The sequence below is a fragment of the Pyrus communis genome, chromosome 7, assembly GCF_963583255.1.
Source record: "Pyrus communis chromosome 7, drPyrComm1.1, whole genome shotgun sequence".
Lineage (NCBI taxonomy): Eukaryota > Viridiplantae > Streptophyta > Magnoliopsida > Rosales > Rosaceae > Pyrus > Pyrus communis.
In genome coordinates, this window is record NC_084809.1 from 745,593 (window position 1) to 769,542 (window position 23,950).

A 23,950-nucleotide genomic window follows, 5' to 3' on the forward strand; every position below is an offset into this window, starting at 1 on the left:
ACGAGTTCTTACAGTTTATTACATAATCTACTCATTTACAAACAATATTACTACTCTAAATTAAACTAACAAGAAAAGAAGAATTAGAACTCGGAACAAAACTGATTGAAAATAAAACAAAATTTGGAATGGAGTGGATTGAAGACAATCAACCGCTGTATTTTACTCTTCTCCTCAAGTTGAACTAAAGGTGAGCAAAAAATAGACATAGATGGTTCAAGTTTTCGTTTCACTTGACTAGATGTAACTTTTATCAATCATGGTAATAAAAGTTTTTTGTATCGTCGAAGTTGAAAAAAAAAGAAAAAGAAAAAGACATAGATGGGACTTAAGCCCAACATCCCAAAGGCCCAGCCCACGCGTTTTAACTAGTTTGCGCTTTATAGTGCTAAAACCCTAGAGTTTCTTCGATTTTCGCTCGAATTCATCTCTGACCGCCCAGACTCCTCCTTCCGCCGCCGATCAACAGCAATGGTAGAACTCTCTCAGAAATACTCGTTTTTGTTGTAAAAATGCGTCTTTTTTATTTAATTCTGATCAATTTGCAAACTTGATTTGCTCAGGTGAAGTACTCGAGGGAGCCCGATAATCCCACCAAGTGTAAGCAATTTTTTGTTTTAATTTACTCAATTATATGTTCTAAATTCGAATTGAATCTCATTCGTATTAATTTTTTTGTTTATTAATAATTATTTTATGCATTTTACCTCAGCCTGCAAGGCCCAGGGCGAGGGTCTAAGAGTTCATTTCAAGGTACATTTAAAATATATATATATATATATATTTTTTTTAAACAAATTTGATGTGTTTTTTTTTTAATTTATGGTTGAAAATATGTTTATCTTGGATTGCTTGTGTTATGCCTGGACTGGTTCGATTCGATTGGTATAATTTGGATTTGTTAATCTGTTTTAGAACACGAGAGAGACTGCCCATGCCATCAGGAAGATGCATTTGGCAAAGGCCAAAAGGTACTTGGAAGATGTTTTAGCCCACAAGCAAGCCATTCCCTTTCGCCGCTTTTGCCGCGGTGTTGGTCGAACTGCTCAGGCGAAGAACCGCCAGTCCAATGGTCAGGGACGTTGGCCGGTTAAGTCTGCTAATTTCATTCTTGATTTGCTCAAGAATGCTGAGAGCAATGCTGAGGTAAATGCTTCTCGTTTGTTGGCCTGGCTTTCGCCGCTTTGCTTGATGTTTTATATTAGCGTTGAACGCAACCTGAGCTGTTTTTGTATTATGTAGGTAAAAGGGCTTGATGTGGATTCGCTCTACGTCTCTCACATCCAGGTCAACCAGGCTCAGAAACAGAGACGCCGCACGTATCGTGCTCATGGGAGAATAAATCGTGAGTTTGCTTTTATATATCTCTCTTTTTTTCCCTTCCATTTTGAGTGGTGGGGAGGAATTACTTTTTCGTGTGGTTGAACATAGTTTTATCTTTCTGCAGCTTATATGTCATCTCCCTGCCATATCGAGTTGATTTTGTCAGAGAAAGAAGAGGCAGTAAAGAAAGAGGTAATCTACAGCGTCATTCTCAAATTGCTTAAGTGTCAATTTTGAAAGGAAAATCAAATTTGAGATTAGTGCAATCCAGCCTATAAATCGAACATATACATTGTGTGGCATTATCTAGATATGTGCGTTGTGCAGTCAGTTTCTTAAAGGTGTTTTTATTCGACAAGTATTTAAGCTGAGGTTTATATCATTAATGTGCTGCGATAACGCTTATGTGAATGAGATCTTATCATGTTTGTTAGCATACTGAATTTGAACTCATAAATTGGTGGCACAAAATATGGACACCATAGCTCTGAAAAGAAACAGTAGGTCATTGGTTGAAACCTTTTCACATTTTAAACATATCAAAGCTGATGTGGATCTTTACCGTTGTGCATCAACAATAAAGCCCTTTGCTAGTCTATGATGGAACAAATGTACTGGAGCCCAACTTTTTTTTGGGTTACATCTGTGCTGGTATTAACTAACAAGGCATGCAGCCGACGTTGCATACTTTGAGCTGGTTGACTGAAGTCATCTTGTTACTCACAGTTTGTTATCGTTTCCAAATGAGTTCCAATAGGCTATTTTGTCATAGTTGTTGGATTATGCTACTGAATTGTTTGTCAAATAAGAATTCTGCTCGTTGTGCTTATTTTTCAGGCCGAAACTCAGTTGGCTCCCAGGAAATCGAGGAAAGGTCAAGCACTGCAGAGCGGTGCTTCTTCTTGAGATGTGTACTTTAAAGAGTTTGTGGTCGTCATTCGTATTCCTAGACTATCCACTCTATTATCTTTCCCAGAATATCTCAGTTTTCGGTATCTGTTATTTATAGTTGAGAATTGTGTTGCTGAATGTTTGTTCGGCAATTTTACTTTTCAATGTCTGGACGAGATTTTAAGCCTTTCTGTTTTCTGAGTGAACTAATTTCAAGTGGAAATTTGTGGTGATTCCATATTTTGAAGTTAATTAGCACGTACTAGTCAAAAGCAGTTTATCTTTACTAATACTTTATGACGTCTTGATTCCATGTTACGATTCTTCTTTGGTAGGCACTGTTCTAAAACTTTCCTCCTAGGCATCATCCCGATTAGTACCTAGGGGTTTGAAAATTAAGAAAGGGCACCTAAACCTACCTAGGTGCCATCGACTCTCACTAAGACAGAAAAAAAGATCATTTTGGTTTTGTGTTTTATTTTTTCAGTGAAGTGTAGGAGTATTGTTGAACACTTGGATGAACGTTCGTTATATGTTTCTACCCATACCTATGTTTTCAATATATTCTAATATTTTATAATTCATATGTTATTCGATTTTGCAATTTATGTATTTCAATACAAATTATGTATTTTTTATATAAGTGGACAACTATTTATATGTTATAAAAAATTTAATTAAAAATTAAAAAAAAAAAAACACTTAGGCCTTGCCTAGACGTCTTGGCACTAGGTTCTTGCTCGCCGTTCGACTCGTACCAAGCGTAGGGAAATGGATCATTTTTGGACCCATTCCTCTTAATCCACCAAGTTCGAGGATCCAGGCTGTTGAAATTTAATATAACGGTTAAAATTATTAAAACTTTTAAAGTGGGTCATTATTTGTAGCTGTTGGATCAAATTTCAACGATCCAGATTCCCGAACGTAATAGATTGGGAAGAAGAGATCCTAAGAGGATCCCTTTCCCTAGCGTAGAACCTTAAAAGTAAGGGTAGGAAAGTTGGTTCATCTTTTAACATGTGGTAATTGGTAAACGGCAAATTCCAGACGTATGGCTCATCGTCTGATAGTGTTACTGCCACTACAAATTAGATATCCTGGACAAGTAGAAAAAAAAAATCAAGGACAGACGAGTTCAAGGTTACATCCTCTGTTTTCTGTGGTTGGAGCACATGTTATGAAAGAGAGAGAAGAAAAGAAAAACCCAGAAAGCTTCATTAGATACTCCCAAGTTCTATGTCACGAGGTTTGGACTTGGGAGGAACACGCACATTAATAGTAACACAACAACGGAAAAACAAGTGGAAAATCAAACAGACTAGGCTGTACTCGTGGCAAGCCTTATAAGAGGTGGAATAGAAAATAACTGGCTGAAGCGTATTGATCATCCGTCTGTGATGCATTGTATGTCTATGATTACGTTCTACCATTTTTCAGGAGTCGATTATTCATAACTATTACCATGACACCAAAGAATAGTTCGACCCAATGCTCCACATCAAACGGCTAGAAGGCAGAAAATACACCTTCTGGGTTGAAGTTAACCTTATTCAAGCAGCCATGACGGAACAATTAATGATGAAGCGGGTACTGTGGCTGTGGCCCTGCTCAAGAGCTTGCCACTGCAATTCATCAGCGGTTGGATCAGGGCAGCAAGTGTACATGAGGGCAGGGCCTCCTGCATTTGCATCTGATGAAGATTGGCTGACAAGTAGCTCGTCCCCGAGTGACTTAAACCCTACACCCCATCCGGAAGTAGCATCAGCTCTTACCGGAACGACCCCCAACTTCTTCCATGCCTTGCTTTGCTTCAAATACACCTTGAGCTCATTCGTGGAAGTTTTAAGAGAGTACAGCTCGCTGGCCACCACCGCAATAAGAGGCGGAGACGAGTTACTTAGAGTTGCCCAGTCAGCTTCTAGCATGTCCGGGATGAGTTCCCATGTGTGTTTCTCAATATCAAAGGCTTCAGCACAGAATAAATCGCTTCCATGACGATCTTTCCCTCCAATTACAAAAAACTTGTTGTCCAAGAAACAGCCGGAGCAGCCCCTCCTCTCTTGCTTCATATTCGGAAGGGGCTCCCATGATTTAGTCCCGGGATCGTATCTCTCAGTAGAATCCATGGCTTTCCAATCACTTGCCAGTCCCATCCCGCCGGCCACATATGCGTAGGAACCACATGTTGCAGAAGCAAACATACACCTCGGACTGATCATGCTAGGACCCTTGCTCCATTGGTTTGCTTCCATGTCATACCTCCAAACAACAACACCCTCTATCTCTCTGCCGGACACCAGGAGATGAGTCCCTGCACAAAGGGACTCCCTGTCGCTTGACGCGAAGCACGAATCCGACGGTAGGATTGGGAGCTTCCTGCAAAACCTGAACCGCCTGTCAAATTCCCACCATGTATTCTCCCCGTGTTGCGACACAAACACAGAGGGCTCCTTGATCCCAAGTTTGGCCCTGATCTTGTATAGCTCACCGCTCTTCAACAGCGTGAAAAATCGCTTGTTTATGGTACAAAACTTCGGGTACTCTGATCTCGGCACCCTGGCTAAGATCAAGGCCTCCACCTCATCAGTGAGGGGAGGAATTGTATAGTCTGTATCCTGCGGTTTACGTGGCACGGTTCCTAAGGAACCAGAACCATCAACTTCGAGCCTAAGCTGCCGTGAATATTGAAATCCACGGCGGCTCAGGCCTTGATTTCCAACCTTTTCTCCGGCATTACTAGCAAACACCAATTTCTTACAACTGAGAACATTATTATTGCATTCATCTCTAAACAACTCCCTGCTATCTTCTCCTCCTCCTCGTCCTCCTCCTTCTTCTTCTGCAGTACCCTCCATTTCTTTTTCTCTGGACATTGATTCCTTCAAACCCTCAAACCTTTGAATTCTTGGCGAATTCAGAAACTAGAGAATAAAATCCAAGAAATGATCATCAGAAAGTAGGTCACTATGTGCACTAATCATATCATAAATAAATTTAAAAAAAGAAAAGAAAAAGAAAGCAGTACGACTCAAAGTTAATAATTAGAAGAAACAATAGCTTGGCAGTAATTTCATTTTCTCAAGGAGAATCAGATTCTGCGAGGGCAGAAAGCTGAAAATTTTACTTGAAACAAAGCTGCCTTACAAACATATAACTTACGGGTTGTGATTTTTTCAGTCTTATTTTCTCCATCGGCAGGGCAAAAAGCTCAAAATTTTACTTGAAACAAAGCTGCCTTACAAACGTATAAATTATGGGTTGTAATTTTCTTACTCTCATTTTCTCCTTTCGCAGCCGACAGAGGGCAGAAGAGAAAATGGGGGTATATATTTACCCACATGAGGAAATTATATCAAACACTTGTGCAGAGGTTAATGAAAATTACCCACATATATAAGAAGATAACTAAGATGCCTCAAATAATATAATTTACACACAAAAGTTTTGATCAATATCCAGTAAACAGAAAGCAATGTATATATACAGAAAAGTACCTTAAAATGGGCAGTTGCATATAAACAAAAGATAAATATTGCAGAGAGATGATAACCAATGAAAATTAATTAAAAATAAACAAATAAAATAGTATGGAAGAATGAGTAGTAATACCAGCCTACCAGGGAATCAACCTTCAAGTCAAAGCTACGAAAATGAAAGAAATGAAAGGTGGTGGTGGGTGGTGTGGTCTCTCAGCTCAGTTAATCTCTAAAGATCAAACTTTGTGCTGAGAGACGAAAACCAAGACATTGAAGTAGTATCAGCAGCAGCGAAGGAGGAGAGAGAAGGATCGGAGGAGAGAGAAAGGATGGAGGAAATGAAATAGTACAAGCAGTGTAATGGCAGCGATGGAGAAACAGTTCAACTTGGAGTTGATATGACTCCCCACTTGCTTGTTGCAGGGATTATAATACACAAACAATATTATTTTAGTTATCATTACCACCACCAACATTCTTAGATAGAGAGAGAGTATTTACTGTATTGTATGGTTCTTTTGTATACTGGGTGAGTAGGAGTGGCAGCCGGGGTCGTTCCGTGTACCGATTAATAAATATCTATGCGTGTTATAACATTAGTAAATCAGTATTATTAAGTGAGGTGTAGTGACAATCACACTAAAAAAGCCAATTTTATCATAGCAAAATCGTGCGAATTAGGTCAACTAACACATTTAACTTCACGATTGCAACAAATGATAAGATATGTACGTATAAATGTACTTTTGTAACTAGTCTACGCACCCACAACAAAGTTACATTATCACAATTAAGATAAGCATATTTGGAATTTGAACTCATTTGGAAATGCTTTTGAAAAAGTTGAAAAAGTTTTTTTTTTTAAATGTTTTTGAAACTAATATTTAGTAAAAAAACGCAAGTGAATCTTAAAAAAAAAAAACACTTGAAGTGCTTCTTACAACTTGTGCTTCTTGCATGAAGTAATTTAAGTGTTTTTGAAATCTAAAAATATTTTCTATAGCTTTTTCAATTATTTAAAAGTACTTTCAAACGAACTTATGCATAGGAAAGAGTACATAAACGTTCTAATCAATATAGCTACAACCACATCTCTCGAAAAAAATATTCAATATGCCGGGAATATGCCATGATATACCAAACATCATAATAGAAATTGTTGGAATTTTTTTTTCAATTATCCAATCATTTGTATTATGACATTTGATATATCAGATGCTGTTACCAGCATACTAAAAAATCTCTCCATCTTCCCAAACCAAATAATATTTAAGATTTGATAAATAATTTTTTGGGTTAATATAGTATAGCTATATTTCTAGGACCCAACATGATGCTCTCTGGATCCTTCCAGTGAGGATCCTGGAGATCTGTTAATTGTGTCCGTTTATCGTACATTGTGTGGTCAGTTTTTGTCAGGTACTGTTTGTATTTAATTTTAAATATACATATTTAAATAATTTCTGACATCACGATATACGATGAACGAATATGATTTACAAATTTCCGAAATTCTCACAAAGAGAATCCTACAAGGATCTTTTAGGACCACTACATCGGTCCTAGTCGGATTGCACTGATCAAGAGTATCGATAAAGCTGGTTAACAATTTCCCATCTGAGTTGTTTAATGGCCATCAGTAATAAACGATCAATGTTTTTCTCTTTTTAAAGTGCTCTTTTTTCTGCTAATCCATTCTTTAATCAAGGGTTTGCGCTGCATGTCCACTGATTAGTATCATGGATTTGCCTTTCGTCACCAAAATATTTTCTAATTAGTATTCTAATCACGTTTCAGAATCTTATATCATTTTTGTTCCAAATAAACTATGAGAAAAGCAAAGCATGGCGTTGGCAGCAGCAGTGGGAGCTTAATTAATCTGCTTTCGGCCCTTGATTTAGTATTAAAAAGCAAACAAGTTTCGACAGACACACTCGTTCATCTCTTAATTGATTTAATTATATATATTTATTTATTTTAGTCCAAAATTGGTTTACAGCAGTTTTTTATAAACTTTTTGTCATCTCACAGTTTAAAATTAATTCATATGCCAACATTCTAAAATATTGTGCTAAAAATATGAAATAATAAAAAGTTGGTAAAGAATCACACTTTTAATAGAGTCACCTTAACGTTTTTCATATTTAGCACCAAATGTATCTTCCAGTACACACGACATTAATCAAACAAAACAATAAAAGAGAAGAAAAGAAAATCCTAGTCCTTTGTATTTACCAAGAATTGGGGATGCACGTCAGCACGTGGCATGAATTGCTTCAAATATGATGATAAAGCATTGTGAGAGTCACATTATGCAAAAGGTGGATGACGTAGTTGATATCTTCTAAAGAAAAATGCGAGGTAGGCTAAATTATTAGACCATTTCTTGTAAATCATCTCGTATAGCGGTTGATGGTTGAGCTTCTTTTTAATGATTTAAGGGAGTCTAATCATAAACTACCACATCATATAGTCTACAAAAGATGATTTTATAAATTTAATTTCTCTAGCATCATCCTTTATAAAATATTATAATATTGTTGTATTTATTGCAGCTTGAAATGAACAAATGATATTCAAAGAAATATATCTTATACTTTTATTCCTTTTATCGACCTTATTAATATTTTGGCGCACTTATTATACATTTGATGTTTAAAGCATATTACTTACTTGAAGTATGAGAAGTTTGAATGAGAAACATATCAGAATGATAGTTGTTCGTACATGAGATAAACAACTCTCTAGTGGAATGATAAGACTATAGTAGGAGAGTGACTGTCAAACCGAAAGCATCTCTCAAAACATATATTATACAAATACTAAAACTCTTTCGACCAAAAAAAAAAAAAAAAAATACACTAAAACTCAGTTTCCTGGCACTGTCCGTTAACAGTGTAATGTGGCTGAAATGGCCTTCGTTTCTTCTTGGTTGTCCACTTTGTACAGTTAAACGGCGGTTTTGCCCATGCTCGCCACCAGTCGATCATCATGTATCTCTATGCTTCGATTTCGTCTTCTTCGCTTTACCTTTTAGTTTGGGTTTTGTCCCTCACTTTTGTCCGTCTTCATCTCGCTCTCTTCCTCTCAAATCATGTTTTTTTTTTTTTTCCTTCCATAATAGTCACGAGTAAACGTGATTTTCGATCAAGGTTATTATACAAATGGTTCCTCAGATTTCCATGATCAATAGAAATGGTGTTTGAGATTGAAAATCAATAGAAATGGTCTTTAAGATTGTCTACCATCCATGATTTTGATCATTCCGTTAAAAACGAATATGGGCAATTTTCAAAGCTTTGTAACTCAATCTTTTTCTTAACCAAATTCAACCCATAATATATCAAAATGAAGATAGGAAAGTGTAGAATAAGATTATACCTATTTAGAAGCCCAATAGTTAGCAGTAAAGAAAGATACTATTCTCTTCGTCTCGTCGATAAGTATGATTTTAGTTTTTGAAGCACTCGATTTCATTGAGTATTGAAGAAGTTATGAACGTTTAAAGTTTACCTAGTTTCTGGCGAGTTTTCAGTTTTCCCGCGGACCAGTCACCTTTCAGGCTATTTTCCGGCCATCTCTGGCAATCATTGAGCTTAAAAATAGTATAATATTGTTCTACACTTTCTTATCTTCATTTTGATATATTATGGGTCGAATTTGGTTAAGAATCGATTGAGTTACAAAACTTTGTAAATTGCCCAAAGAGTTTTTAACGGAATGACCAAAATCATGGATGGTGGACAACCAAAATCATGGATGGTGGACAATCTCAGGGACCATTTCTATTGATTTTCAATCTCAGGACCATTTGTATTGATCATGCAAATCTTAGGGATCATTTTGGATAATAACCCTTTCGTTTATTTGGGAATTTTGTTTCCAATCTCCGTTTTCAGAGTAATCGTGCATCTCTGTAAAAGCTAGATTTGTCAACGTTTTGTCGAAACTGACAACAACGTTTTCTGTGGAAAAAAAAATAGTCATCCTGGACTCGTCCGTAGTGGAAAAAAAAAAAAACTGACAGATGAGTTCAAGGTTATATCCTCTGTTTCTGTGGTTGAACACACACGTGCATATGTTATGCAGGAGATAGAAGAACAGAAAAACTCAGAAAGCTCCAATAGAAAACCCCAAATTTTATATCACAAGGTTTGGACTTGGGAGGGAGACGCACATTAATAATAATACAACAAACATCGAAAAACAAGTGGAAAATTGAACACTAGTTTGTACTCGTGGAAAGCCTTCTAAGAGGTGGAATAAAATAACCCGGTTGAAGCGTATTGATCATCTGCCTGCACTGCATTATGTGTGTCCATTAACGTTCTTATTCCTTTACCCTTTCTCGGGAGTTGATGACTATTTATGGTTATTACCATGGCACCAAAGAAGGGTGGAATTTAAATGCACCACATCAAACGGCTACCTAGGCAGAAATCAGACCTTTTAGGGTTGAAGTTAACCGCATTCAAGCAGCCATGACGGAACAATTAACTATGAAGCGGGTAGGGCGGCTGTGGCCGTGCTCAAGAGCTTGCCACTGCAATTCGTCAGCAGTTGGATCAGGGCGGCAAGTGTATATGAGGGCAGGGCCTCCTGCATATGCATCTAATGATGATTGGATGACAAGTAGCTCGTCCCTGAGCGACTTCAAGGCTACACCCCATCCGGAAGTAGCGTCAGCTCTTACTGGAACGACTCCCAACTTCTTCCATGCCTTGCTTTGCTTCAAATACACCTTGAGCTCATTTGTCGAAGTTTCCAGAGAGTAGAGCCGGTTGGCCACCACCGCAATAAGTGGCGGAGATGGGTTGCTTAGAGTTGTCCAGTCAGCTTCTAGCATGTCCGGGATGAGTTCCCATGTGTGTTTCTCGATATCAAAGGCTTCTGCACAGAATAGATCGCTTCCATGCCGATCTTTCCCTCCAATCACATAAAACTTGTTGTCCAAGAAACAGCCGGAGCAGCTCCTCCTCTCTCGCTCCATGTTTGGAAGGGGCTCCCATGATTTAGTCCCAGGATTGTATCTCTCAGCAGAATCCATGGCTTTCCAATCACTTGCCAATCCCATCCCGCCGGCCACATATGCGTAGGAACCACATGTTGCAGAAGCAAACATACACCTCGGACTGATCATGCTAGGACCCTTGCTCCATTGGTTTGCTTCCATGTCATACCTCCAAACAACAACACCCTCTATCTCTCTGCCAGACACCAGGAGATGAGTCCCTGCACAAAGGGACTCCCTGTCGCTTGACGTGAAGCACGAATCTGACGGTAGGATCGGGAGCTTCCTGCAAAACCTGAACTTCCTGTCAAATTCCCACCACGTATTTTCCCCGTGTTGCGACACAAACACAGAGGGCTCCTTAATCCCAAGTTCGGCCCTGATCTTGTATAGCTCACCGCTCTTCAACAGCGCGAAAAAGCGCTTGTTTATGGTACAAAACTTCCGGTACTCTGATCTCGGCACCCTGGCTAAGATCAAAGCCTCCAACTCATCAATGAGGGGAGGAATTGTATAATCTGCATCCTGCGGTTTACGTGGCACAGTTCCTAAGGAACCGGAACCATCAACTTCAAGCCCAAGTTGTCGTGGATATTTAAATTCACGGCGGCTCAAGCTTTGATTTCCAAGCTTTTCTCCGGCATTATTACTAGCAAACACCCATTTCTTACAACTGAGAACATTATTATTGCGTTCATCTCTACACAAACCCCTGCTTTCTTCTCCTCCTCCTCCTCCTTCTGCTGCAGTACCCTCCATTTCTTTTTCTCTGGACGTTGACTCCTTCAAACCCTCAAACCCTCAAACCTTTGAATTCTTGGTGATTTCAGAGAACTGGAGAACAAAATCCAAGAAATGATGATCATAAATTAGGTCACTATGTGCACTAATGATATCATAGTTAAAACAAATAAACAAATAAATAAGAAAGCAATACGACTCAAATTAATGATTAGAAGAAACAATAGTTTGGGCAGTAATTTCCCGGGGGGTGCATTCAATTGAGAATGCGAGAGACCTCAATGGATTTATAAATTCATGGATTTTTGTGGAGTTTAATTGATTTGTAGAGATTTCATATAAGACTTTGATTCACTTCCCTCGAAATCTCATGGGAAGATGTGAGATTTGTGGATGCTTAAAATATACTACGAAATCTCTTCAATTCCCTCTAATTCCTCAACTTTCTTAAATTCTTTAAAATCAATTTCTAAATGAATACATCTGAAATTTTATAAGCTTCTTTAAAATCTTAATTGAATACATCCAAATTTCTAAGAATTTTAACAAACTATCTTAAAATTCTAATTGAATACATCTTGAATTTTAAAGAATCACCTAAAATCCTGATTGAATACTCCTAGATTCATTAAAATAATTAAAATCCCTCAAAATCCCAATTGAATACACCCCCTTCATTTTCTTAAGAAGAATCTAATTCTCCGAGGGCAAAAAGCTGAAAATTTTACTTGAAACAAAGCTGCCTTTCAAACATATAAATTACGGGTTGCGATTTTCCCACTCATTTTCTTCTTCCGCACTCCTTTGTTTGTTTTTGTCCATTGATTTTCCTTATTATTCAATCATACCACTCGGAAAAAAATGATAGAGAATGGAAGGAATATGAAAATTACCCACATATATAAAGACAACTAGAGATGCCTCAAATAATATTATAAATATATAATTTACCCAGATAGAGGTTTTGATCAATATCCGGTAAACAGAAAGCAACATATATATATACAGAAAAGTACCTTAAATTGAGCAGACTGCAAATAAACAGAAGATAAATATTGCAGAGAGATAATACCAATGAAAAATAAAAAATAAAAAATAAAAAAAATAAAAAGTAGGGAAGAAAGCGTGGTAATACCAGGGAGTCAACCTTCAAAATTAAAGCAAAGAAAATGAAAGAAATGAAAGGTGGTGGTGTGTGGTCTATCAGCCCAATTAATCTCTAAGGATCAAGCTTTGTGCCGGCGAGAAGAAAACCAAGTGATTGAAGCAGCAGCGACGGAGGAGAGAGAAGGATCAGAGGAGAGAGAAAGGATGGAAGGAGGGAGGCCATCAAGGCACAGAGAAAAAAATGGATGGTAAGAGTGGAAGAGGAAATGAAGTAGAAGCAGTGTGATGGAGTTGAATATGACTCCCCATTTGCTTGGTGCAGGGATTATAATACACCAACTATATTATTTTAGTTATCATCACCACCACAACACCACCACCAACATTTTTAGAGAGAGAGAGAGAGAGAGAAAGAGAGAGAGATCAGTATTTACTGTATTGTATGGTTCTTTTGTATACTGGGTGAGTAGGAATGGCAGCCGGAGTCGTTTCATGTAAACTACGCGTGTTATAACACTAGTAGATGAGTATTATTAAGTGAAGTGTTGTGACAATCACACTAAAAATGTTATCTTGTTCCGGAAAAATGATGCGGGTTAGATCAACTAACATAAAGAAGATACATTTCTTCACGATTGAAACAAGTGATAAGATATGTATGTTTAAATATACTTATGTAACTAGCATGCGCATCTGTAATAATGTTACCTAATTACAATTAGGGTAATCATAATTGGGATTTTAACTCATATGTATTATACATAAGAGGGAGCTCACATGTACGTTCTAATCAATGTAGCTACAACCACATCTTCTTGAGAAATTTTTTAATGTGTCAAAACATGACCGAGTACATTAGCGCACTGAAAAATCTCTCTATTTTCTCAAACCAAATAATATTTAAGATTTGATAAATATTGTTTTGGGTTAATATAGTATACCTATTTCTCTAGGACCACTACGTCGGTCCAAGTTGGATTGCACTGATCAAGAGCATCGATAAAGCTAATTAACAATTCATATCTGAATAATTTAATGGCCATCAGTAAACTGCTAATCCATTCTTTAATCAAAGGATTTGTGCTGCCTGTCCACTGATTAGTGATTAGCATCATGGATTTGCACTTTCGTCACTAAAATATTTTCTAATTAGTATTCTAATCAGGTTTCAGAGTCGTGTAGCATTTTTGTTCCAAATAAAATATGAGAAAAGCAAAGTATGGCATTGGCTGCAGCAGAGGGAGGTTAATTAATCAGCTTTCAGCCCCTCAATTTAGTACCATAAAGCAAACCAGACAGACACGCTCATTCATCTTTTAATTGGTTTAATTATATTTATATATTTATTTTGGTAGAAAATTGGTTTAACTAATAACTATATATCTTTAGCACCAAATGTATCTTCCAGTACACACGATATTAATCAAAGGAAACAGTAAAGGAGTATTTGGATTTACCAAGAATTGGGTATGCATGTCAGCATGTGGCATGAATTGCTTCAAACATGATGATAAAGCAATGTTTGAGTCACATTATGCAGAAAGTGGATAACGTAATAGATATATTATAAATGAAAATGCACATTATTAGATATTTTTGTAAATAATTTAATGTGGCAATTGATAGTTTAGCTCCTTTTTAATGATCTAAAGGAGGTGTTCAACCATCAACCGTGACAACATATGATCTACAAAAGATGATTTAAAATTTTGATATCTTTATCATCACCTTTTATAAAATATTACAATATCACGTTGTATTTATTGTAACTCGGAATGAATGAGTGAGATTTAAAGAAATATATCATATACTTTTACTACTTTATCTACCTCATTAATATTTTGGTGCACTGAGAGCCCCAAGTATTGTACACTTGATGTTTAAAGCATATTACTTACTCGAAATATGAGAAATTGAATAAGAACCATATCAAAATGATTCGTACGGATCGTTAAAATATATTACAATGTGAACTGTACAAAAAAATGTGTAAAAATAAAGTGTCACAGATCCGTCTCTGTTTGTCTAAATGGATAAAACCCGAACTCATGACGGGTTATAAATGGTTAATATCCACGTAAGTCCCCAAACATGGTCCGATCCAGTTGATGGGGAACCACTGTTTCTAGCCAGGGCTCTCACTCTCACTCTCAGGTCATGACTGTCTAGATCCAATGGCCCAATTTTGAAGTCCATCGCACAGATTGTATCTTAGTGGGTCCAGTCCTATGTTCCCTCCGGAAAAAGTAGACAGGATAAACAGCAAAATAAGAAGGTCGACAAGTCTCACCAAAGTCAGCATCCATGGCTGCCTCATCCGCTCTCTGCAACTTGTTCTCCTTCCTCAGCCTCACAAAGCCATCGCAACCCAAAATCCCACCGACCCAGCTCTCCATTTTACAGACCCAGAAGCCCAGAGATGGGTTGGTCCCACTGCCAGCCCAATGGGCCCACTCTGCTGCTGCTGCTGCTTCGTCGATAGAGTCTGTGATATGCCCCTCTCTGGCTCACGCCAGCGTCCTTTTCTTCAAGTCGGCGTACAATGTTCAGGTGATTGTCGACGACAACGAGCCCGAGGAGCGGCTGCTCGGCAGGTTCCCGCGGGAGGTCATGAGGGCCGGCGTTATTCAGGAGGTTAAGAGGAGGAGGTACTTTGAGAACAAGCAGGACGAGAAGAAGCGCCGGACTCGCGACGCCGCAAAGCGAAACAAGAGAAGGTCTGTGTTCTAATTTCTGCTTGTGATGAAGTTTTGTCCTGCTTTTCATTTCTTTGGGTTAGTTACCCCCCCTTGAAAATGGTGCTCGTGTTTTTTATCAGCCGGCGTCCCTTTTCAAAACCCTTTCAGCCGGAAATACCCGAAACCAAGAAGAGCGATGACGACGGAGATAACTGGGATCTTCCTCAAGGAGACATACCCTACTGACCACATTCTGCCCGGCCCTTGATTTGTAGGAATATCTACCCATGTTTAGAGAGGCTTTGGTCCATGTAAGTTGTATAAGAGCTACATTCAGTTTTTTTTTTTGGTCAAAGAGTTACATTCAGTTCAGTTATTCCTTGATCGACTCCAAGCAAAACCGATCCTATATCTTAATTTAATAAAATTGAAAATTTTCTTTCTTGCTTCTGTGTGAGGATACTTGATGTGAATTCCAATGCTTTTACCTACCTAATTGTGTTGCCTTACCCCAGTTAGGTAGAGTAATGATACATTTATCATATTTTTCATACTACATTTGTGTTACGTCTCTAAAAGAGATAGGATCTATCAACACATGTGGATTTCATCTCTATTAGAGTGGTGATACAAATGTAGCATATAAAATATCGTAAGAGTAACATTTTTGTTCTATGTACCAATTGCAATCTTAAAACCATTGCGTAGACGAACGCATATGATAGATGTCTGAAGCTTAAGAACCAGGCAATTGGATAATTCAAATTGAATTCGACAATTCTCATTAACTTATTCCACTGACTCACTTCACACAAACCAAAAATTCTGATCTCTCTTTCACATAAATCAACATATTAGATTTTTAATTTTTATGATCTAGACAATAAGATCCAAAGAAGATCCAAATTCAAAAGCATACGAGGAGCACCGGTGAAAAAGCAAATAGAGGAATATATTTTTTTCATCTCTCTCGATGAAATGACTCAGTTTTCAAATTTGTAATGGGATTAGTGGAAAATAATAGATGGAGGGTAAATCATGTTAGTGATGTGGAAGATTACATACAATCCCTTGCAAATCTTGGTCTAAGAATAGAGGGTTTACGTACACTGTTCAACACAAAATTTCACTTTCTATCTTTATTTTTCTATACAAAGTGATTTTTTATTTGATCTTATATAATTTAAATTATGATGGGGAGATTCAAATGTGCGTGTAAAAAGAAAAAATACATTATTCTAACCAAATCAATTAGAGTATGATATTCTAATATAATATACAATCGATATTATAAATGGAAGGATCGAATACAAGACTTTTGTCAAAGATATAATAACTGATTGACCGCATGATCCACAGGCTCTTACAAAATTCAATAAAAAAAAAAAATGATTGCAGTTGATTTCAAGGTAGATATAATTCTATATAGCGGATCATGGATAAGGTTTATCAACTAAATAAATAAATGTAACAATTTCAAATTTTGAGATCCTTAATTCTTATAGGGAATTGTTATTGGCACTCCAAAAATCTCATTCTACACTCCAAACTTTCTATATTTGGAAAAAAAAAAAAAAAAAAAAAACACACTTGTAAGGAGTGTAGAATGAGATTTTTGAAGTGCCAATAACACTTCCCTTCTTATAAATCAATGTTACCTTGTTTCTATCCATGAAATGACAATGAGATGATATCTCTTAATCCTTGAGATTATATAACTAACGAAGAAATGAAATGGTCCTCCAAATAATGGAAAATTCAAAACTGTATTCTCAGAGATCCTTTCTTGAATCACGTGAAGGATTAGTAGGTTAATTAGTAAGGATATTGATTCTTTTCAGATTTCACTGTTCAAAGCCTAAAAATCATTCAATTCGCATCACTCAGATTGAATTTGACAATTCTCATTAACTCATTCCACTGACTTATCTCACATAAATCAAGAGTTCTGATCTCTCTTTAACACAAACCAAGGGCCTAATTTCCTGATCCTTAGGCTCCGGATAGTAAAGTTCAGAAAGGATCCAAATTCAGTTAGTAATGATTTCATAGTTAGAAGACCGACCTACTAGTTTTCTATATAAACCAGAAAAGTGATTACAAACTAAACACACTTTGATATTCGACCAAAGAAGCAAAAGCAGCAGCAGAAAGGGAGCAATCATTCATTCAAGTATTAGGATCATGGCGGAGTCCAATACCAATAATAATAATGCTGGGTTCGTGGTTAGTCTCCTTAAACCAAATTAATTATTTGTAATGGGTGCTTAATCAATCATATATATTTCATCTTAATTAACTTGTTTGGATTATGTATGTGTTCATTTGTAGACTTGTGAAATTAAACTGGATACTCGTTCGTCTGGATGGCACAAGACCATGATCAAAATTTTGAATAGCATCTGGGGTACCTGTATATATATGCTTATAATTTCCAAATATATTATAAATATTTTTTGCACTCTTTTGCTCCTTCTGCAGACTCATTTTTATTACCTAATTAAGTTACTAGAATATTGTTTATATTTTTATGACTTGAATGAATGAATGAAGGAGTATCATACAGCATTGATGCAGAAGCCGGAATGGCATATGTGGCGGGGACAGTGGATCCCAACACCCTTCTGACGAGTTTCGCAAAAGCAGGGAAGCATGCACTGCTCAGGGTGCATTCTGATTCGGGACACCACCGTCATCACTTCTCCACCTCCGTCGGTAATAGTAGTACTGGTAATGTGAACAGGAGTGTGAAACCACCTCCACAGGACAATCAATACAGACTTGGAGATGGCGGTTCCGGTTATGGTTATGGGTCTAAGTCTAACCAATACAGACTTGTAGACGGCAGTTCTGGTAATGGTTGTGTGTCGAAGTCTAACCAATACGAACATGATCGAAGCCTTGTAACAAAAACACATCACTACCACCGACCGCCACCATTGGGAAGAGACTCCGGCCAGTGCTCCATTATGTGATCGCACGTAGCTGATGACATTGAATAATAAAAACACCATGCCCTAAACCCTAACACATAAATGGTGCCCATTAGCTACAATTATTTGAGTTTGGGATATTTGTTTTTCCCTTCTTCCAATTTTTAATGGGATGTTAGCTTTTGTCTAGAAACAAAAAAAAAAAAGGATGTTAGCAGGGAGTTTGTGTTTGCAATTTCTCCGATTATTAGAGGAGAGTATGTAGAATTTCGAATGGAATTTCGTTGAGTTCTACATATATATGTAATATTGCAGACTTTACTGGAAATTTATATTTGAATTTCGATTTTTGTCTTTAACTTTTGGCTACCTTTTTTTTCTTCTAATCATATTTCTTTTTCATTTTAGTTTAGGAAATTCATATTTCATATTAATCACTTTATCTCAAGTAGTCACCAATTATAAATCATCAAGTGAGGAAGATATATACGTATAGAACTATAATAGTTTAAGGGTACCTCGCACGCATTCTTTGTTAACTTTTGGTATTTAATTTTTTTCAATTCATTAATCTGAATGTCGAAAATTGAGAGGGTATTGAGAGGTAAAGATTTGGTGTGTGGATATTGGATAGCACCACCCTAGTTCAAAATCAATTCAAAGTTGTATCTTTTATATCTTGCACGTTCAAATTTGAATGCTATAATTTTGATGAATATTAAGATCTCACTTTTGCAGATATAGGTTTAAAATATCCAAGATTGTATGATTACTGTCCTTAAATTCAAGTTTGAATTCTATTACCAATAATTAAAGTGATTTAAAATGTATTTAGCCGATCTAATAAAAAGAAAGGTTTCATTTTCAAGTTATTTTTATATTTTCACCAAAATATAAGAAGTTTTATGGTTGATCAGTAATTTCAGTTTATTGTCATCAACTACTATTCAACGGCTTAATGTGCTCCAATCATCTACGACAAGTTTGAGATCATATGATTCATGCATGCATGTACCTTACTTCTATACAACACCGCAGTTTGCTAGCATTGCATGGCATAAGCTTCACCATTGTGAGAAATTTTTAAGTCTGATGAGGACATAGATTGATACATTAAAAAATTTATCCGCTACCGTTCGTCTTGGCTGAAACCCCCACCGAAATGTGACGTGGTCAAGAAATTTATTTGCATTCCAAATTTATAATTAATCATTTTTCATAAAAATTCATGTCCTGACATGTACACAACATTTGTCAAGTATGTGATACAAGATGTGGTCTTCCATACTCTATTGCCATGTGCACAACACACAGTAATTAATAGGAAATAAGTGAAAGAAAAAAAAATTGTTATGTAAAGTCTACATAATTTACTTAGTCATACAAGCGTTATTATTAATTTATTAACGTCAAATCTTTCATATTTCTCAATGATCAAGGAACAGGGATTTAAATTTGAATTTGGATTAATTAAAAAGCGTTTTCGAATGTTTGGATTAGAATTATTTTAAATTAAGTAAAGCATTTAAAGCAATTTCCATATCAAAATCTTGAATTCTTTTAGAATACTTTTATTCCTCTTTTTTGCTGTCTATTTCTTCGATACTTTAAAAGAAAAAAAATATTCAACCACATATTATTGATTATTTTTATTGCTATATTTAACCAAATAATAATTTATTTTCCTACTAAAATCTCTCAATGTTTAAATTCATTTTATAGCTATCTAATAAAAGTTTTTTTTAACAGAAATAAAAGATTATAAAAACACAATAATAAGCTATGTAACAGTTCAATATAATTTTCAATAACTCATTTTTTTTTTTTTTTTGGTAAAGAACTAAAGAAATTTATTTCATCGTAATTTTAAGTAATTACAAAATTATGAATAAGGTGCAAGAACACTACATTAATCGCGAGCAAAATGGACTGGTGAATTTGTCACGGTCCACAGAATTTTGGCCATGAAATCTCCTAGATATATTTTACTCTTCATGAAAAAATGGTCCTCAAAATAGAAAAATGTATCCTGAGAGATACTCTGCTTGAATGGTGTGAAAGAATATACCCTAAAAACTTACCTTACTAGGTTGAAATCTGTTTGATTGGTTATTAGTAACCCATATAATTATTTTCAAAAATACCAAACAAATCTTACTCCTTAATTGCTAGACAACCTAACTACACCTCCTCTATATAAACCACCCAACTGTACCATAGCTTTTGTGTTTCAAGACAAAACACAGCACAATCTTTCAAGTTTTCTGCAGAAACCTAGCAATCTGTTATTTTTCTGATCATGAGTGAAACAACCGATACTGGTTTCATGGTTAGTGACGTTTAGCAAACCCTAGTTTTCTCCCTCTTTTTATGTTCCATGTGATTTCATTTTCTTTATTAACTTTGCCTAGATGGGTTGCTTATATTTTATGATTTCGCAGAGTTGTGAGTTGAAACTGGATACGGGTGCCCCCGGATGGCATAAGACCATGACCAAAGTTTTGAGCAAAATCAAGGGTACGTACAAAAAGATATATCATATAGTTCTTATGATTTATTATTATTATCTCCACAAACCGCAAATATTGCCCTAAAGACATCCGAAATTTAATTTCAACGGAAATTTGGATGGAATCATCATTTCATAAATTAAATTGGATGAGAAAAAAACTTTGGCCCCCAATTGAAGTTTGGAGAAAATTTCAAGGAAAAAACGACAGTTTACCCCTTAAATGAATTGCATCTCTTGCATTGCTTGAATTACGTATATAAAAATGAGTCTTTTTGTTTTTGAAGATCTGAGTTTATGCTTTTTTACTGGAAAATGATAGATTATATGTTAATCTCATTGTTCTTGAATCTCTATTGTTTAATTTGATTATAATTAAGGAGTGTCTTACACCATCGATACACAAGCTGGAATTGCTTATGTTTCGGGAACAATTGAAGCGGAAATACTTCTCAAGTTATTAGCAAAATCAGGGAAGCATGCAGAGCTGCTCAGAGTTGATTCAGGATACAAGCGTCAGTTCTACGAAGCCAAACCTGTTGCTAATTACAGAACTGGACAAGGCTATGGGGACTATTACAATAACAATCATGATTACGGATATTATGGTCACAATGGAAGCTATGGTACAACAATTCCTTACGACCATCATTCTCAGTACTACCCTAGTTACCATGAGACACGGGCAACCCCGCCGGCGCTGAGGTTTCCGCAGCCGCCTCCTCCAATGCAGGTCCATCCATTTTATGATCCGGACAGCCAGTGCACTATTATGTGATCAGCTAATAATGAAATTAAAATGCCATGCTACTTAGGTTGGTGTTTTTATTTCATAGCTATATTAATATATATATATATATATATATATATATATATATATATTATGATGCCCAATACATAAAATAAATGGGCAAAAACATTTTGTTTTCCCCTTATTCTCCAATATTTGGGAGATTAAGGGTTTGATGATTCGGTTTGCCATTCTCCAATTATTAAAGGAGAATGTTGAATTTGAATGGAATTTTACATAAATATGTATAATTATATGTATCAGAAGTCAGGGTTTGAGTGGACTTGTCAATTGTTTTTGAAGAATTTAGACTTCAACTGTAATCGACTTTCTGTATTTCATGCTAAGTAACATTGAATTTTGCTTAATTGTGTCGTAAGTTTTGGGTAATTGCTATTTGCTCTCGCAATTGCTTCATTTTGATTTTGTTGTTCGACCTCATTGGTACAAAGAGAGGTTTGTTAAGTTTTGGAATCAAGCAACGGTGCTATTGATTCTCTTTTTTATTACACAAGGTGATTTTTTACTCGTCCATTGGGGGCAGGACACGATGTTGTTGATTCTCAATAAACTGTAAGGATGCTGCTAAATAACTCATAAACATGCCCCTCAATCTACACTCCAAACCTTGCAAAAACTTACATGTTTATCAATTGAAACTTGTTTAGTTTGGTTTGAAGGCCTCCTTTGATGTACATCCAAGACTCGAATTCTACTTGAGTTTCATGTTTAATGAAAGCTATCATATGTTTTTTTTTTCTTTCAAAAAGTTTGCAAAAACTAAATTGAAAACGGAGTTAATCACGATTTTTAATTAGTTTGCAAATTTGTACAATACCATAATAACATCTATTTGTGTGACATGGTCATTGCATCGCAAGCTTCATAAATCACTTCTACGTTTCTAACTTCTACATTTCTAACACGTAAAATATTTGTAAAAACTTAAAGTTTATCTTTTCATAAAAAAGGTAAGCTATAAGTCATGATTTTAATTATTTTTTACAAATTTCTACAATATCCTCATTTTATCTATTTTTGTTCCATTTTTGTGGAGACATGAGTCGAGTCAATGGTAAAATTAGATGAGCAAGTTTTACATGTAAAAGAGAAAAATGTGTTAAACATCTCTAGCATTCACCTAATTACAAAACAAAAACAACAACAAGAAAATAATTAACCACTTGTTAGTGTGGCTGCTGGGATTCGAGCCCAGGTCTCCACGGCCACAACGTGGAATTCTTACCACTAAACTACAGCCACAAGTTGTTATCATTTGACCACATCTACATTATATCTTCAAGACCCTAGAATATACTTTATGGGTATAGATGTATAGGAAAACTAATAAAAATGACTTGAAAACTTTGAGTTTCAATAATAAGGACAAAATAAAGGGTAAGTGAATAGTACCAGGATTGACTTTTTAATGTAAAAATGTGGTTTTTCGTTAAAGTGAACAGTATTATGGGCTTTTCGTTAAAACTCCCTAGATAAATACCTTTGAAAATAGAGAAATTTAACGAAAAACTCCTGGTACTGTTCACTTTAACGAAAAATCATATTTTTACACTAAGAGCATCTCCAAAGGAGATGTCAAAATTGTCACGTAGGCATACAACAGTAAAAAATGGCAGCAAACTTTCTCCAACCGAGCCATCAATTTCTTAGATGACTCTGAGTCATTTGAAGGCAAAGCCTTTGACTATCAAATTGGACAGCAGATGTCAAATTTATTAAATGATATTTCAATAGATTAATATAATATATAATAAATGTTGTTATGTTTTTAAAATATTTGATTGGTTGCCTTAATCATTAGACTCTACAAAAAGATAAAAAATTTATTAAAGAATATTATTATTTAACATATCGGATGAAGCAAAATATTGTACAAAATGTCAAATTGCCACATAAGCTATCAACTATCATTTTGATGTTTAAAATTTGATATTTTCTTTGGAGATGCTCTAAAAAATCAATCATGGTACTATTCACTACTCTTTATTTTGTCCTTATCCTTAAAATTCAAAGTTTTCAAGCTATTTTCATTAGTTTTCCTTTGAAAATAAGGGGCTTGAGTTTTATTTATTTAAATGAAGGTCAAAATCTCCGTTTAGGGTTTAAAAGATTAATCGTTTGAAAAAAATTAGAGTTATAATTGGCACTCTAAAAGTTTAATTATGTACTTTTTATAAGAGTATTTTTCTTTCTAAATGAAAACAAATTGGGCACACAATTAAGTTTTTGGAGTACTAATATGAATAATTTATATGAGATAGTCCAAATTTAATCGAATTTAAACATGAAGAAAACAAAAATTCCAAAATTATAGGTCCTAGTTTTTGTTTATTAATCTGTTTTAATTTATTCGAATCTATCACAAAAAATAAAGAGAAATACATTAGAATTAAAAAAAATATGTGAATAGCATCGTGCAATAATTTAGTGGCCATGGGTTTCGTCGACAAATAAACAAAATCCAAATTTT

At 35.6% G+C, this 23,950-nt stretch overlaps 6 protein-coding genes and 1 non-coding gene across 7 annotated transcripts; 4 read left to right on the forward strand and 3 right to left on the reverse strand.

Annotated features, from left to right (window-relative positions):
* The first annotated feature begins 383 nt into the window (after positions 1–383).
* LOC137739021 (large ribosomal subunit protein uL22y-like) lies at positions 384–2,506 on the forward strand. Its single transcript, XM_068478494.1, has 7 exons — positions 384–474; positions 564–600; positions 713–753; positions 916–1,146; positions 1,243–1,345; positions 1,448–1,515; positions 2,161–2,506. The coding sequence occupies exons 1-7, from the start codon at positions 472–474 to the stop codon at positions 2,227–2,229; spliced, it is 552 nt and encodes a 183-aa protein (XP_068334595.1). The 5' UTR covers positions 384–471; the 3' UTR covers positions 2,230–2,506.
* Positions 2,507–3,711: 1,205 nt separating this feature from the next.
* Positions 3,712–5,134, reverse strand: LOC137738948 (F-box/kelch-repeat protein At3g27150-like). Its single transcript, XM_068478417.1, has one exon. The coding sequence runs from the start codon at positions 5,085–5,087 to the stop codon at positions 3,765–3,767; it is 1,323 nt and encodes a 440-aa protein (XP_068334518.1). The 5' UTR covers positions 5,088–5,134; the 3' UTR covers positions 3,712–3,764.
* A 5,027-nt stretch (positions 5,135–10,161) lies between these two features.
* LOC137739238 (F-box/kelch-repeat protein At3g27150-like) lies at positions 10,162–14,745 on the reverse strand. The gene is made up of 4 exons (XM_068478791.1): positions 14,641–14,745; positions 12,578–12,589; positions 12,459–12,473; positions 10,162–11,484 (listed from the first exon to the last, which is right to left on the reverse strand). Exons 1-4 carry the CDS (start codon positions 14,743–14,745, stop codon positions 10,162–10,164), a joined length of 1,455 nt encoding a protein of 484 aa, XP_068334892.1.
* Positions 14,746–14,853: 108 nt separating this feature from the next.
* On the forward strand, positions 14,854–15,473 carry LOC137738905 (small ribosomal subunit protein bS21c). Its single transcript, XM_068478376.1, has 2 exons — positions 14,854–15,266; positions 15,368–15,473. The coding sequence occupies exons 1-2, from the start codon at positions 14,854–14,856 to the stop codon at positions 15,471–15,473; spliced, it is 519 nt and encodes a 172-aa protein (XP_068334477.1).
* Positions 15,474–17,411: 1,938 nt separating this feature from the next.
* LOC137739241 (heavy metal-associated isoprenylated plant protein 33-like) lies at positions 17,412–18,202 on the forward strand. Its single transcript, XM_068478798.1, has 3 exons — positions 17,412–17,453; positions 17,559–17,634; positions 17,781–18,202. Exons 1-3 carry the CDS (start codon positions 17,412–17,414, stop codon positions 18,200–18,202), a joined length of 540 nt encoding a protein of 179 aa, XP_068334899.1.
* Positions 18,203–20,459: 2,257 nt separating this feature from the next.
* Positions 20,460–21,447, forward strand: LOC137739242 (heavy metal-associated isoprenylated plant protein 32-like). Its single transcript, XM_068478799.1, has 3 exons — positions 20,460–20,489; positions 20,602–20,677; positions 21,050–21,447. The coding sequence occupies exons 1-3, from the start codon at positions 20,460–20,462 to the stop codon at positions 21,445–21,447; spliced, it is 504 nt and encodes a 167-aa protein (XP_068334900.1).
* A 1,203-nt stretch (positions 21,448–22,650) lies between these two features.
* Positions 22,651–22,722, reverse strand: TRNAH-GUG (transfer RNA histidin (anticodon GUG)). The gene has a single exon. It is a non-coding gene; the product is annotated as a tRNA-His (tRNA).
* Positions 22,723–23,950: the final 1,228 nt, after the last annotated feature.